This window comes from Populus trichocarpa, chromosome 16 (genome assembly GCF_000002775.5).
Source record: "Populus trichocarpa isolate Nisqually-1 chromosome 16, P.trichocarpa_v4.1, whole genome shotgun sequence".
Lineage (NCBI taxonomy): Eukaryota > Viridiplantae > Streptophyta > Magnoliopsida > Malpighiales > Salicaceae > Populus > Populus trichocarpa.
Genome location: NC_037300.2, coordinates 4,258,600 through 4,274,188, shown reverse-complemented (window position 1 = coordinate 4,274,188; position 15,589 = coordinate 4,258,600). Strand labels below are relative to the sequence as shown.

The 15,589-nt window shown below is 30.8% G+C and overlaps 1 protein-coding gene across 2 annotated transcripts; it reads left to right on the top strand.

The window, feature by feature from the left end:
* The first annotated feature begins 2,082 nt into the window (after positions 1-2,082).
* Positions 2,083-12,306, top strand: LOC7469905 (probable LRR receptor-like serine/threonine-protein kinase At1g53440). Of its 2 annotated transcripts, XM_024588063.2 has the most exons (26): positions 2,083-2,333; positions 2,882-3,032; positions 3,140-3,211; positions 3,461-3,529; positions 3,634-3,705; positions 3,805-3,876; positions 4,006-4,077; positions 4,181-4,252; positions 4,730-4,801; positions 4,897-4,968; positions 5,145-5,216; positions 5,628-5,699; positions 5,861-5,935; positions 8,134-8,202; positions 8,317-8,379; positions 8,494-8,568; positions 8,696-8,710; positions 8,791-8,831; positions 9,528-9,892; positions 9,964-10,156; positions 10,260-10,391; positions 10,503-10,618; positions 10,703-10,916; positions 11,304-11,559; positions 11,650-11,800; positions 11,886-12,306. In XM_024588063.2, the coding sequence occupies exons 1-26, from the start codon at positions 2,120-2,122 to the stop codon at positions 12,096-12,098; spliced, it is 3,060 nt and encodes a 1,019-aa protein (XP_024443831.2). In that variant the 5' UTR covers positions 2,083-2,119; the 3' UTR covers positions 12,099-12,306. The 2 variants fall into 2 exon arrangements, with proteins under 2 accessions (XP_024443831.2, XP_024443832.2); XM_024588064.2 differs by lacking the exons at positions 4,730-4,801; positions 4,897-4,968.
* Positions 12,307-15,589: the final 3,283 nt, after the last annotated feature.

Here is a 15,589-nt window from a genome sequence, read left to right as displayed (position 1 = left end):
ACCCGGAATTCGTGTAATGAAAGTTTGATAACTAAATAGAAAAAAATTTAACATTAACAATTTAAATTAAACGAAAAAAATTGATTAAAAAGAAAAAAACAAAAGACATCAGCCTTTTTACTGTGGACTGCACTGTGTGCAGTTCACAGTCAAAGGCATAAAAAAAAATTAAAGGCATCAGCCGAAAACTACTTAGAAAAAAATTTAATATTAATAAACTAAATTAATTAAATAAATAAAATTGAAAAGAAAAAATAAAAAAAAACCTATAAGAAGAAAAAAAACTAAATAGAAAGAAATTTAACATTAACAAACTAAACTAAACGAAACAAATAATTAAAAAGAAAAAAAAGCAAAAAATAAAATAAAATTTAGGTTAACTCATTAAATCAAGTTAACCCGTTAAACCCGAGATCCGTGTCATGAATGCCTGGTAACTAAATAAAAAAAAGTGAACATTAACAAACTGAACTAAACAAAAAAAATTATTTAAAAAGAAAAAAAAATCCGGATTAACTCGTCAAACCATGTTAACATGTTAAACTCAGTATTTGTGTCATGAAAGTCTGATAACTAAATAAAAAAAAATTAACATTAACAAACTAAATTAAACAAAAATATTTATGAAAATAATAATAATAAAAAATTAACGGGTCAACCCGGAATTAACTGGGTTCACCCGTGAAACTCGGGATATGTGTCATGAAAGTCTAATAACTAAATAGAAAGAAATTTAACATTAACAAACTAAACTAAACGAAAAAAAATTAATTAAAAAAATAAAGAAAGAAGCAAAAAAAATCCCAAAAAGTATAAAGAAAATAGCTAAAAAAACTTAGACAACTTAAAAAAAAGAAAACCGCCTAAGGAATCAGTGTTTTACTGTAGACTGTATAAAAATTGACAGGTCAACCAAGAATTAACTGGGTTCACCCATGAAACCAGGTTAACCCGTGAAACTCGGGATATGTGTCATGAAAGTCTAATAACTAAAAAAAAAATTTAACATTAACAAACTAAACTAAACAAAAAAAATTAATTAAAAAAACAAACAAAGAAGCAAAAAAATCCCAAAAAGCATAAAAAACAGCTAAAAAAACTTAGACAACTTAAAAAAAACACCCGAGAAAAAATAATGATTATCATATATTTAAAAATAATGTACTTTAAAACAAAATAACTACTATATTTACAAACATTACTTTCGTTCCGGATACTACCTGGCAAGTTCAATCACACCTATTTAAAATGTACAAATCACACCTATGAGTTACGTGGGTTGCTTGTTGCCATGACTTTTTGATAAGTCAAGATAATTTTATTTAAAATGTACAAATCACACCTATGAGTTACGTGGGTTGCTTGTTGCCATGACTTTTTGATAAGTCAAGATAATTTTATTTAAAATGTACAAATTCCATACTAAAAATATGTTTGAGATGTAGATAAGGGTAATTTTTTAAAGTATTTTTTATATTAAAATATATTAAAATAATATTTTGTTAATAGATTACCCAATTATTTTGAAATCGCATGAGTTCACTTTTAAGAAAAAGCCGAGTTTTTTTATTAGTCTCTCACTTTCTCTAACATTACTTTTTATCCGCATTTTCTTCAAAGTCTTTAGAAAATCTTTTAAGATATTAAAAAAATCTTTTCAATACTTTTCCAAAACTCTTTTTTTTCCAAAGTACATTTTTTATAATATTTTAATTTAATAAAAAAAACAACATACTAAATAGACAAAGATTAAATCTTATAATATAATTATGAAACCTCGGGTAGATTATTAGATTGATATTGAAAAACTTGTAATTTAAAATCCAATCTGAGTTGAGATTTATGTTGAATTGAAAAAAGTATTCACTTCATAAAACTTGATTCATTCATCTAAATTTCTAGCAATTTAGTTAAATTAATTAAACCAAATCAGGTAAATTTAAATAAAATAATGATATTCTTTTTTCCATGGAAAAAGTAAAGACAGCTAGAGGGCACTACTTTTAAAAAGTTGGAATATATTTTTTTTTAACGACAACATATCTCAACTTGTATATTACTCCTATATATCTGCCTAGCAAAATCAAGTGAATGGAAAACTAACAGTAGCAAAAATAAAATGCATATTCCTCCTGCTCTCCCCTTTCTTCTTCTTCTTCTTCTTCTTCTTCTTTGTCAACATGGTTCTGTATTCAGTGCTGATTCTCGATATGTAAGTTACGGGGCGCTCCAAAGGAACAATGTTCCTTGTTCTAGACGAGGAGCAACCTATTATGCTTGTGCAGATCAAAATTTCAATTGTAGTGCAGATGGAGGTTTGCCTTGTGATGAAGGTGATAATAATTTAGTTACACCCTTTTTTTTTCATTATAGCAAATAAAAAGTAAGCCGTGTTATTTATTTTTTAATTTTCGAAAACTTAATCAGAAAATAAGGAGGTTTTTTTTTTTTTCGCAAGTTGATTGGTTGATTTTGTTAAACACATGAAGCTTGTGGGACAACTCACAACATTCAAGTAATTTGTTCTATTAGTAGCTAGTACTATACTTGGTTAAGGACTTGACTGGCTTTTTTATTTTGCTTTATTTTGTATTGTTACTTGATTTACTTAATATACATGGATTTTGTACATATATAGATGTATAATGAGTGCTTGTTTTTTCATTACAAATTGATTTTCAATTTTTTTTTATCTTTTTTCTTAAAAAACATTACTTTAATATGTTTTAATATGTTTTTAAATGAGTTTAAAATACTAATATTAAAATTAAAAAAATTCAATATATTTTCATTGAAAAACACAAACGTACACAGTACTCTTGCATTGGGGTTGTTAATCTTATTAAAAAATAACAATTTTTCACTTATTAAATATTTGCAGTGTATGCTCTGAGAGCAGTCATATCAGCGTTGGGGTTGCCAGTGCCACAAATTTCTCGTTCTTACTGCTCGGAGAAGAGCTTCTATTACAACAGCATTTCCACCACCTGCGACTGCGATAATACCACTACCATTTGTCACATCACCACTATGTAAATATTTCCCAAACTTAATACATAACATAGGGCACGCATCACACATTATATTAGGTAATCATTTCCAATTTAAGCTTTTAACTTAGTTAATTTTTGGCTGGCAGAGCTACGTACGGCATAAGCGTAAGTGGACACGTCCATGAGTGGCTATCGAAACTCATTTACCTGAAGGAAATGTAAGTCTCTTGGTATTGATCTAAAAGGTCCATGCACAAATTATTTTCTTCAACACCTGACAAATATTCAAGATAAAAATACCACAATTAATTATTTCCCCAACTATTTGCAAAACGTCGCTAAATAATAGATAACGACATATCTATCTATGTATTCTTTTGGCATTAGCTTTTGTGCTCTATTACTGAATTGAATCGAGTCTAATTCACGTGAAATTGGCTGAAATGAAAACATAATTACCCCAACAGTGATCTTTCCCAGAATCAGCTTCGTGGTAGCATTCCAAACCTGGTGAACTTAACTCGGCTAACGAGTTTGTAAGTCCTCAAGCATTGTACTTTTAGCTGTCAGCCTCCATTTGTTTTGTTTTTTTTGCCCTCATTTTTGTGATAGTAAAAAACAAACTACAAAATATGATCAGAATACTTGGACAAAATCACCTATCTGGGCCAATTCCACCTACCTTGGGGAAGCTGAAAGCTCTGGAAATGCTGTAAGCGATCTTATTATAATTTGTCTACTCTTCTTTTAATTTACTTGTTCAGGCTCAATAGGGATGCTTAATTATAACTTTCCTGTTTACTGACAATAGTGATCTGCAAAAGAACTTCCTGAATGGAGCCATACCTCCATCTTTAGGGAATTTGATGAACCTTGCTACCCTGTAAGTAAAACCGCCATCATTGTTTCTTCAGTTACTTACGACCCAAAGATGGTTTTAGTTGTTGGAATATATTTTCATGATCTTGCAATTCCGGGGCTCTTTTTTTTTTGTTTTTTTTGTTTTTTGCAGGTCTTTGAGTAATAATATGTTATCAGGTCAAATTCCTAAGGAATTGGGCACCCTCTTAAATCTCACTTCACTGTAAATATTCTTAACTCAGTCTGCCCGATTCCCTTTAATTCATCTTGTATTATTATTTCATTTCTGCTCTGTATTAATCCCATCATTTCCTTGATTTAATTAGGAGATTGGAAGATAATCAACTTTCTGGTTATCTCCCACCAGAACTTGGAAAATTGAGCAAGCTTGAAGAACTGTAAGTAATTTTAAAAGTTTTTTTTGTAAAAGTTTTGAGTTTTTTCAAAACATGCCACCTAAAGATTCTTAGAGATTAGATTTTTATTCACCTACAATTTATTTAAACTATATTAAAGTAAAAATGTTAAAGATCAGCTTATATTAAAGATTAAATTCTTACAATGTTTTAACTGCAAAATGAAGTAAACTCTACTTCTAATTTTTTTCTTCAAATGTATACACTAACATGTTTTAAACAAATTTTCCACCATTAAAAACATTATTATATAAAATAACAATTATTTTTATTTTAATATTTGAGTTTCATTTTCTCAATGCAATTAAAATAATATATAAATGAAGTCTAATAAATACATTTAAATAATGTTTAATGGGTACTTTAAAAGAATACTTGTTTGCTTTTTTTCCATTAATACATCCAATGTTTAAAATTGAAAACATTTAAAGAAAATCAGGAGTCATTTCGTTGTTGCAGTTATTTGAACTCCAACAGTTTGAGCGGAGGGTTGCCAGGAAGTTTTGCCAATCTTAGATCTCTGGTTTTATTGTAAGTGAAACTATTCATAATCCATGTTTTGAAGGCTCAATCTGTATCCATGGTGCGTTGTTTGTTGTTAATGGAAACTTAACTGGTCTTCGCAGTAGAGTTGCTGGGAACAAGTTGAGTGGTAGGATACCACCATTCATTGCAAAATGGACCAACCTCACTGACCTGTAAGAGTATTGGTGCTTCATTAAAATTCAATGTTCATCTGGAAAAGGGAATTTGTAGAAACCTTTCTTTGTGGTTTTGGGCTTTCTTAAGTCGTGAAGTTTGCAAGCATCGAAAGCAGACATGTTTTGAGTTTAGTGCTTCAGATAAGTCAGCAAATGGAGTTTACTAATGACAGGTACCTCATGGGAAATGATTTTGAAGGGGAGCTTCCTCCTGAGATTTTTAATATGCCCGGTCTTCAATCTTTGTAAGTGCTCCTATCTCTTTTACGTCCTTCGATGTTGTTTTTTGTCTCACAGAGATAAAGAATACTTTTTGGTAGCTTTCAGTTAGGGTTACTATATCTTGGGATAAAAAAATAAAAAAAATAAAAATAAATGTGACATTTATTTATTTATTTTTAATTTTAAAATATATTTATTTTTATATTTTTAACCAAACACATTTACGTCTCTTTTGACTTTGCTTTTGTGTACTGAGACAAACCTTATGTGGTAGAATATTGTGAATATTTCTCACATTCAGGCTGATAAATTCATAAAAAAAATAGTTTTGTTGAAGATTCCAACTTTCAAATTCACATCAATGAAAGAAGCAAGCATTCTTTTCTTTCCCAAAATTGTCCCTAACAAAGTGTTTTTTTCTTTTACCCCTCCAGGTGGATAAGTGATCTTAACAACACTGGTTTCTCATTCCCAAAGTTTGCAAATATGACAAACATAAATTACCTGTAAGTGATCTGTTTTATGCTGATGATAATGGCTGTATAATCAAGGGTTGAAACTTTATAAAAATACCTTCTTGGCATGACTATTACACTCTACACATAATATTTTCACATGCACAGTACTAGATAAATTCAATTTCCAACTTATGCAATGGTTTCCACAGGATTATGAGGAATTGCTCACTTCGCGGTCAAATCCCCAAATACATTGGCGATAATTGGACATCATTAATGTACCTGTAAGTTTCTTTCTTTTTCTTTGTAGCTCAATACCGGCGGTTAGTCTTTCCAATTATTTTTTTTGATTAATTTGGGTGTCCGGGTCAGATTGCGTATGCCTCGACTATTCCTATGGACCCTAAAGTTAACGATCATGTAAGCTTCTAGTGACTCTGAGATTTGTGGAACTCGAACTAGTGATCTTTAAAGAGCAAATTTAAGTCCTGATCAGCTAAACTACACCCCTCAGAGTTAGTCTTTCTAATTTAGTAGAATCAGTAAAGTCAGTGTCCCAGATAGGAGTCAAGGAACATAGTCCCCCAATTTAGTTTTACAAAAAATCACTTTTAATCTCTTAATTTTTAAACATGTTTTTATCTGAGTCCCTTGCCTTTCTAAAATCTAAGTTTAGAACACCCATAAAATCTCATCATATTTCTAACTTGTTCACCCAATAATTCAGTCCATGCTTCACCAGACGATCCGACCAATAGGGTTGTGCAATCGTAATAATCCTACAATTACAAGAAATGATACAAAGATGTGAGCCTTACCACTCTAATCCTACCATTTAAGGAAATTTTTTTTTTTAATGTATATCTTATATATAGTTTGTTAGAACCCACATAGAATAATTACAAACAATACCAAGTTACTTACAAACTCATGGGCAATCCTCGATCCCTGAAGGTGTCTTTTAAGATAAGTTAGGTTTAGGGAGTTTCTTGTTGGGCTCGACTCTTTAACTTTTATTTGGATTAATCCCATCTTCTTCTAAGCTCTTGTTTCTGGTCCTTTTATTTTCTTTGGACTCCATGGGTTAGGCCACTCTTTGAGGTTCTTAATTAATTCCAAGAGTTAACTAGCTTGAATGGTGAGTTGACTTGGTTATCATGTCTAGTTGGTTATTTTGCTTTTTATAATGTTTTACACTAGATGGTAAATAAATTAAAGGAACTGAAGGTAAGAATGCTTACAAATTTTATGAAAAATAGTTTATTAAAAATTATTTTTTAAAATTTTTTATGTTTGTTTACTATTAAAATTAAAAAGCTAATAAGCAAAAAATACTTTCAAGTAAATGGAAAATTCAACCTGGTTTATATAAAGAGTTTTATTTTGAACGAAATATACTTTCTAAAAGTTATAAAAAAATAAAAAATATCATGTTATTCATAGATTATATCAAATTGGATTCATAATATTTTGGTGATAATATATTTTGTTTTGAATCATTTTTTATGTTCTTTCAATTTTATTCTTTAGAATTTGATTTTATTTGATTTTTATATCAACTTTGAACCTTATTTTTTTTATTGCTATATATTTTTTTTATTTGAAATAATTTATGAAAATGATTTTTTTTTTCAATTTCATCATCTTTAAACTTTTTTATCTGTCACATTTGACCGTCATTCATTAGATTGCTATTGTTTTATTTGAAATAATTTATAAAATTAAAATTTATTTTTTAATTTCATTATCCTTCAACTTTTTCATTTGTTAGATTTGATTCTTATTTTTTTAATAAATTTAAAAAAAAATTAAAAAATTATTCATGATATAGCTAAATACCAAAAAGTATTTTCCAAATTATTTTTTATAAAACTGCTAAATATAAAAATATAATTTACTTTCTAGTTCATAAAAACTACTTTCTAAAAAGAAAAGTATTGTTTAATGGTCTAAGGATTTGAACTCAGAATGCCAAGAAAGTGTACTTCCTAAACTACCGGGCCAACCTATTGAGATTTCTCTTGTATTCGATTTCAAATGTATTTAATGTACATAGATCAAATTTCTAGATAATTAGGTTGCGTATACTTTTAGAAAGTAATTATATATATATATATATATATATATATATATATATATATAGTTTTCTTATTTATTCTAAAATATCTTTTTAATAAAAATTTAAAAAATATTTATTAAATATACAATTTTCAAAATAGAAAACAAGGAGCTTGTTTGACTTTAGATTGAAAGTTATAAAAGAAATGACTTCAAAATATTTGGTGAAACAAACAAATTAAACCCATGAGAATTTGAAAAACAATTATTTTGATTTTTTTATTTTTCTAAAAAAGTTGAGAAATAGAAAATACGTGTTTGAAAGAAAAAAAAACAAATTTTATCTTCAATAAATAAATGCATTTTTTTAGTTTTTTATTTTCTTTTTTTGAAAAACTAAAATACTTTGATGGTTTTGTTGCAGAGACTTGAGCTTTAACAACTTAACTGGTGGGATCCCACGTTCTATGAAAAAACTATATCTTAATAGATTGTAAGTGAAGAATTTCTTCAACTCAAGCAAATCGAGCTCATCATAATTATTTTTTTGTTGGGAATCCATTAAAATGTCGTCGATATATTTACAATTTGTGGATATTATGAACAGGGGTCTCGCAAGCAATATGCTTAACGGGCCAATTCCTTCCTGGATTCGTGACATATATAAGGTGTAAGTTTCCTGTTACTCTGTAATATAATTTTATATAGAGGAAGCTATTCAATTTCTTTTGTCCAATAAAATAAATGAAAAACGCCTCTTCTCAAATAAAATATTATGTTGCAGGGATTTGTCGTATAATTATAACTTCACAAATCCACAGAATTCAACAAAAAACAAGAACCGACAAAAACTAAACATGTAAGGAGTTTATTTTTTGTTCCCTCAGGGTATTTCATTGCATTAATTTCAATATCAACTTCTTGTGGATTTGTATATCTTCATATTAATTTTCTGTACACTTGTTTGCATGCTGCTGCTCAACCAGGACTGAACCAAATAGGTATGCCGATATGTTCTGTACTCTATTAATGGAATTATACATAAATTAGGTATTTCTAACAAATCAGTTCTTCTTTCTAGGGGCTCTATACTTGCGTTGAGCAACCAATGTAAATCAAAACGTAAGTTCAGTAAGTCTATTTGACGCATTTTTTATTTTATGGCATATTTTTTTTATAATATTTATTTAATTGTTAACATTTACAAGAATTTATTTAGTTTAGGAATCCTAATAAATGCGGGTGGAAGTTAATAGCGAAAAGAAACACAGAAAGCATGGATAATTTAATGAGCGAGAACCCTGAATTCACAAAAAAAAAAATTTTATCAAAAAAGAAAAGCATCTTCTTTTTATTGCTTTTCAGTCTCCTCCTTTTATGACTCCATAGTGACGGAAAAAAATATAAGGTAAGTTCGAGTTACCTCGTTAATGGTGGAAGCTTTTATCCGGATCAAGTAGAAACACATGTAACAACGAGTCAACCATTAAATCACAGTGGAAATAACTTAGTTTCCACCACTTAAATGCTAGAACTTTTAAATAGAGAGATTTCTATGCTTTATGTTTCTCTTTTTAGTCTAAGTACATATCTATGTCAGTTTATTATATATCTTGTTAACTGCACATAGCAGTTGGAAAGAATTCAAATCAACATGGATCTTCGATTTTGGATTTATCCTATCATAGACGGTCTCATCTCAATCCAAGTCTACATATAGAGTTTACATTAAGATTATTTTTATAGAATCCGAGCCATTCAGATTCAGTTACGTTTTCTAACTTACATTAAAGCCACTTGCAATAATGTTTCTTGCAGATCATTCCTTGTTTATAAATTGCGGTGGCCCACAAACTCTTGCTGAAGGGAATCAATACGATGAAGATAATGCAACAACAAATTTTTACAGCATTCCAGGAAAGTGGGCTTATTCTTGTTCTGGAGACTTCATCTCAACAACCAGCAATTCAAGCGATTACGTAAAGAAGATGACCTGTGGAGTTTCTATTTCAGAAGAATCATTATATAAAACAGCTCGGCTTTGCCCTGTCTCTCTGATATATTACGGGTTCTGTCTGCATAAAGGAAATTACACGGTGGAACTTCACTTTGCTGAAACTGTTTATACGCAGGATGAAGACTATAGCAGCTTAGGGACTCGTATTTTCGATGTATATATTCAGGTAAGTATTCTGCGCAACAGCTTCATTGTGCTAGCAATTTCCATCATGTAAGGTACTCATTCTCTTTACAGGGTGAGAGGAAACTGAAGGATTTCAACATAAAACAGAAGGCCAACAGTACAAATGAAGCGTGGATAGAAAAGTTCCCTGTAATTGTGGATGACCATCCATTGGAAATTCATTTTTTCTGGGCTGGCAAAGGATCTCTATATAACCCACCTGCTCTGAATGGACCTCTTGTATCTGCCATTTCTGTAACTCCAAGTAAAAAGAAAAAACACTTTTTTCTTAATTTTGTTTCAGCTCAAATATATTTTATCCCTTCACATCTGCCAAAAAATCACATCTTGATGTCTTCTATATACAGACTTCGATGTTCATGATGGGAAACTGTCTGCTTCTCAAATAGCCGGGATCACCATAGGTTGTGCATTTCTCCCGTTACTTCTATTTCTTTTCATATGGAAAATGGGATTTCTCGGGAATAGAGAGTTGCGTGGTGAGACTATATGCCAATCTAAATCCATTTTGCGTTTTATTGCTTGAAAGATTCTTACTGGGTAGTGTGTCTGTTAATTCAATTCTTTGATGGTTTTTTCATTGCAAATAGAAAAACGAATAGAAGTCCAGAAAAGATCTTTCACCATACAACAGATAATAGATGGTACAAAAAATTTCAGCTCCAAAACGGAGATTGGTAGAGGACGTTTCGGCGTAGTATACAAGGTTAAGTTTATTGCTAATCAGTTTGTTTTTGAAGTTGCCATGAAACAAATATATGTATCTTATATTTTGAGTATCAATTTGCAGGCTGAATTGCCCTATCAGATTAAACTAGCCGTGAAGAAGATTTCTCCCCAATCAAAACAGCAAGGCAAAGATGAAATAAAAAGTGAAATCGGCAACCTGATGTCCTTGAGTCATGAGAATCTTCTTCAATTGTTGGGTGGCTATTCCAATAAAGAACTGCATCTGCTAATTTATGAATACATGGAATCTGGCTCCCTTCATCAAGCCTTGTTTGGTAATATTTTCACTATCATGAATAATATAAATCATATCTTGAAACTTTACCTAACAACTTAAGTTATTGGATTGAGATAGTTTTTTGACATGGTATTAAAGCTTTAATGACCAAGCAGTCACGAGTTTGAATCTTACCATCCTAATTTATTTGATAAAAAAATTAAACACAAGGTATTATGGGTCTGTGCAAGTTTCAATGGGCTTTCACTTGAGAGGGTGTGTTAGAGAATAATATAAATCATATCTTGGGGCCTTATTTAATAGCTTAAGTTATTGGATTGAGATGATTCTTTGACATAGACTAGTGAGAATGAAATAATGTTTGTCAATTACATAATTTTTTTAAGCAGGAAAATTAACAGCTACAAATTCCTTGAATTTATAGAACAAAAAATCACAAACTCTGCAACAGAACTTCCTTGGAGAGCTAGATATGATATTTGCCTAGGAATAGCAAAAGGTTTGAAGTATCTACACGAAGAAGAAGAAAAAAGGATCAAGATCAAGATTGTTCATGGGAATATAAATGCCAAGAACATTTTGCTTGATAACACTCATACCGCAAAGTTATCAGACTTCGGATTGGCAACAATTTACAACGAGGAAGATCCATTTACAGCCATCAAAGCAAGGGGATCGCGGTAGGCATCAAATTACATCCTCAAAAGTTTTAGTCTTATTTATCGTTCTCCTCAGCTCTAACTATTAATTAATCTCTCAAACTATTTCAGAGTATATATGGCACCTGAGCATGCTTTGGGGAAAGCCATAACAGTTAAAGCAGATGTGTACAGTTATGGGGTTGTAGTACTTGAAATAGTCAGTGGGAGAAGTAATACTGAATATATTCCAAACCAGGAAGCTGACTTCCTTTTAGATACTGTAAGTGAATTTTGGCAGGATTATATACTCCCTAGTGACAATTCTTGTTCTAAAGCTGTAAGTTAATCACGTTTTGCAATTTCAGGCTGGTCGTTTACACCAAGCTGGAAGGATTCGGGATTTGGTTGATAAGAAGTTAGGATCCAGATTTGATAATAAGCAGGCTCTCACTCTTCTGCATTTGGCCATGGATTGCATCAAACTGTCCCCTACTCTCAGGCCTAGCATGTCCGACGTTGTTACTATCCTTTCAGGTTCCAAAGTGAATGCTCTCTCACCAAATTCTGAAGTTGTGTGATCAAGACAGGGTTGATAAGTAGGGTTGGACGCTTGGTTTTTCTCTTGTTTCTTCTTTTATGCTTAAACGTGCATCTATTTTCATGTAAGACGGTCTGGAACTTCCAAGTTCTCCCTAAACACATTGTTGGCATCGGTTTGGATTCTATCATCGAAGGCACTATTATTGCTAAAGTTTATTCTACAGAAATACAAACCTGTTTTCTATAGCTTACATTCTTCATATGTGATCGATTTGTTCGAAGCTTTAATTATCAAGGTTTTGATACCATGTTAAAAAATCATCTCAACCCAAAAGCTTAAACTGTTAGATGATATCTTAAAATATAATTTATATTATTCTCTAACAAGATTTAACCGAATTAAAATAGAATTCAAAAACAAATAATAAATCCAAAAATATCAACGAAAAATAACAAAATTTGCCCAAACAAAAACTTTTGAGTCTAATTCCTGGAGATCCAACGATTTAAATAGTGATGGAGGAGTATCCATAGAAAAATTGTGTGTAAAATTACCTAGATAAATATAAACTTGATCTAATGATCAAATCTCTTGTTAACTCAGTTTTAAAATGCCAACTACTTAATTTAGCGTGATTTGATCTTCTTCTAAGCTTAAACATAACCTATTAATCTGTACTTTTTTTTTAAAACTATCCATATAGTTTGTTTAGGTTATATCCTCGTTTATTTGTGTCAAATTCTGGCCCAAATACTTAAAACATTTACTTTATATGGGATTTTGTTTTTTACGAGAGATAAAAATGGGTGCTTGATTATGTTTGTCTCCATTTCTTGTCCAATTCAACGGTTTTTGTTTTGGGCTTTGCATAAACAAATTACTATTTTTTTATACAATAATGTGTATTTTTAGATTAGATTGCGTGTCAATTAAAACTAAGTTTTATTTAAGGTGTTCTTCAAAATGTAATTTTTACGTGGTTATCCAATTTTTAACCCATATCTTTTATAAGTTTTTTAAAAATTTAAAAACAGCAAAAAGTAACAAAAACTCAAAAAATATATGTTCTTGATATATTTGTATTATTTTTAGTATTTTCAGTGTCGTCTTAAAAAAAATTTAATTTTTTAAAAGTTTTTTGAACGCGTTTGATTTTTAACGTGTCATTTTTAAAATTATTAATTTTTTTTATTGAGTAAACATTGATATTGATCGGTTTTTTTAAAAAAAAATTTAAATTCAAAAAATAATAAAAAAAATAAAAATTGAGAGAACAATGTGTTTGTGGCCATGCCACACTTCTCCTATAAATAACAGTTTACACGACACACAAAGAAAAGGGGCAATTTTACAAAAATAAAAAACACAAAGAAACCTATACCTAAACTCATCTACAGACAAGCCGTTGCCCCCTCCCTTGAGTGAAAACCAGAGAAACCCTGCTTTGGGCTTTTGAATTTTCGGCTTCTTCTCCCTTCAGTCGGACAAGTCTCCCTCTTCCCTCAGCTCCACTCTCCCAGCCTCTCCATCGTCCTCTCATTTCTCAGCCTTTCTATAACCCAACCCCCCATTTTCCCCCTCAGCCAATAGATCTTCCCTCTCTTAGTTGTCCCCATCATCCTCCATCTTCCCTGCAAGGTGCCAACCCCAAATACAACCCCCCTTTCATTCTCCTATCTCAGCTGTTCATCTTCCGTCCCTATCTTCGGCCAGCTCGCCAAGATTGAAAAAAACAGGTAGAGGAGTCCTCATTTCCCTCTCAACAGCAGTCCTCTGCTTGCCTCACCGCCGGTCCAAAAAGAAATAGAGGAGAAGGAAGCTGACGCTTAATGTGGCCTGTTCCCTCTCCTTATACCTCTGCTTGCCTTACCGCCGACCAAAGAAGAAGGAGGGGTCAATGATCTATCCGTTCTAGCGGGTTTCGACTGTACGAGTCACCAGGTCGTGACTCCCCACTCTTCCAGCAGTGACACCCCTCTCTCGTTCGTTCCTCCTCCTTGCTGCCGGCTACCTGGAATAGAGAAGAAGAAGAAGGAAAAAATAGATCTGCAGTGAAACAGATCTAAAAAGGAGAAGACCAAAACAGATCTGAAAAAGAAAGAAAAATTAAAATCAACTGGCTTGTGTATTTTTCTCCTTTTACAGGTAACGGGGATCCTCACCGTCGGCAGGAAAGTGAAGAGGGGAGGGAGCCGTTTTAGGTCCCCTGTTTCTTGGACTTTCTTACGGCGGCTCGTGAACCTACTCGCCGCAGTGATGGTATAAAAATCAAAAATTATTTTTGATATAAGCAAAAGATCTAAAAATATTAAATAAAATTAAATAAAAAAAATTTAAATTTAAAAAAAAACCACTTGAAATATAATCCCAAACACCCTTTAAACTTCAATATTTAACATCGACCCTCCGTCCAACCATGAAGACTACTCGAATCCAAGATATATAAGATATTTGTGCATCATTTGTTAAAATTTATAAACAATTATTATTGTTGTTAAAATCATGAGTTAATTTATAAATCGTATGATTTTACAAATTAACATATATTTAATGTATATAATTAGATAAAAAAAAATTAAAAATCAGTAAAATCAGCTCGATTTTACGAGTCTACTAAATTTGTGATATGAACTAAGTTAGGTTCGAATTTAGACTTAAAATATTTGTTAACCAGTTTTGCGAGATTAGACATATCTCTCAAATCGTACATCAGGTCAAGCTGAAATTTTATAGGGAAGTACTGGACACATGAAACTATATTGTGGTAAATTTTTAGGTCATATAGAATTCAGGAATATATTATTTCAGATGATAGAAGTTACTAGACAAATCTTAAGAAATTTGTCAAACTAAATCTTCATGTACTGTTTGGAACATATCTGAAACTATAGGTGGAATTTTGATGCAATTCAAGTTGTTTTGAAAACTAGACATCTAAAGCTTTCAAATTATATATGATAGGCCCGGTAATGCATCCAAATGAGAGAGAAATACGTGTTTGAAATAGGACAAAAATCTACCAAGAATATGCCAAAATTAGAGATTCAAGATATATGGAGGAATTTTGGCATGAAAACTTTGTTTTTATTATCATATTTTATTTATTTATTTAATGTTGAATAAATTTTTTTTTTACTTTGGGTTTATTATGACACATTAGATATTATTTAGAAGTTTATTTTATTATTGGATTTATATTAGTTAATTACTAATTTAGGCTCATTAACTTGCAAGCTAAAAAATGTTCATTAGAACTTGTTGTTTTTGACAATATTGACAATCAACCTTTAAAATGTACCCAAAAAAGAAGAAGCAATGTCTCTACAACTATCTTTCTGTGGTTTTGTTCTTTTCTTTGTGTTTCCTGTTAAACCGATTCCTTTCTTCTTGATTAACCTATATATCATCAGTACTTTACTTTTTCTTTACAGTTAGAATATAGGAATCCTGCTTTTCATACAAAGTCCATAAAGCCTTGGCGTAATTCGCAAATTCTCAGCCTTGAAACAAAACTTGTTTTCAGAATTC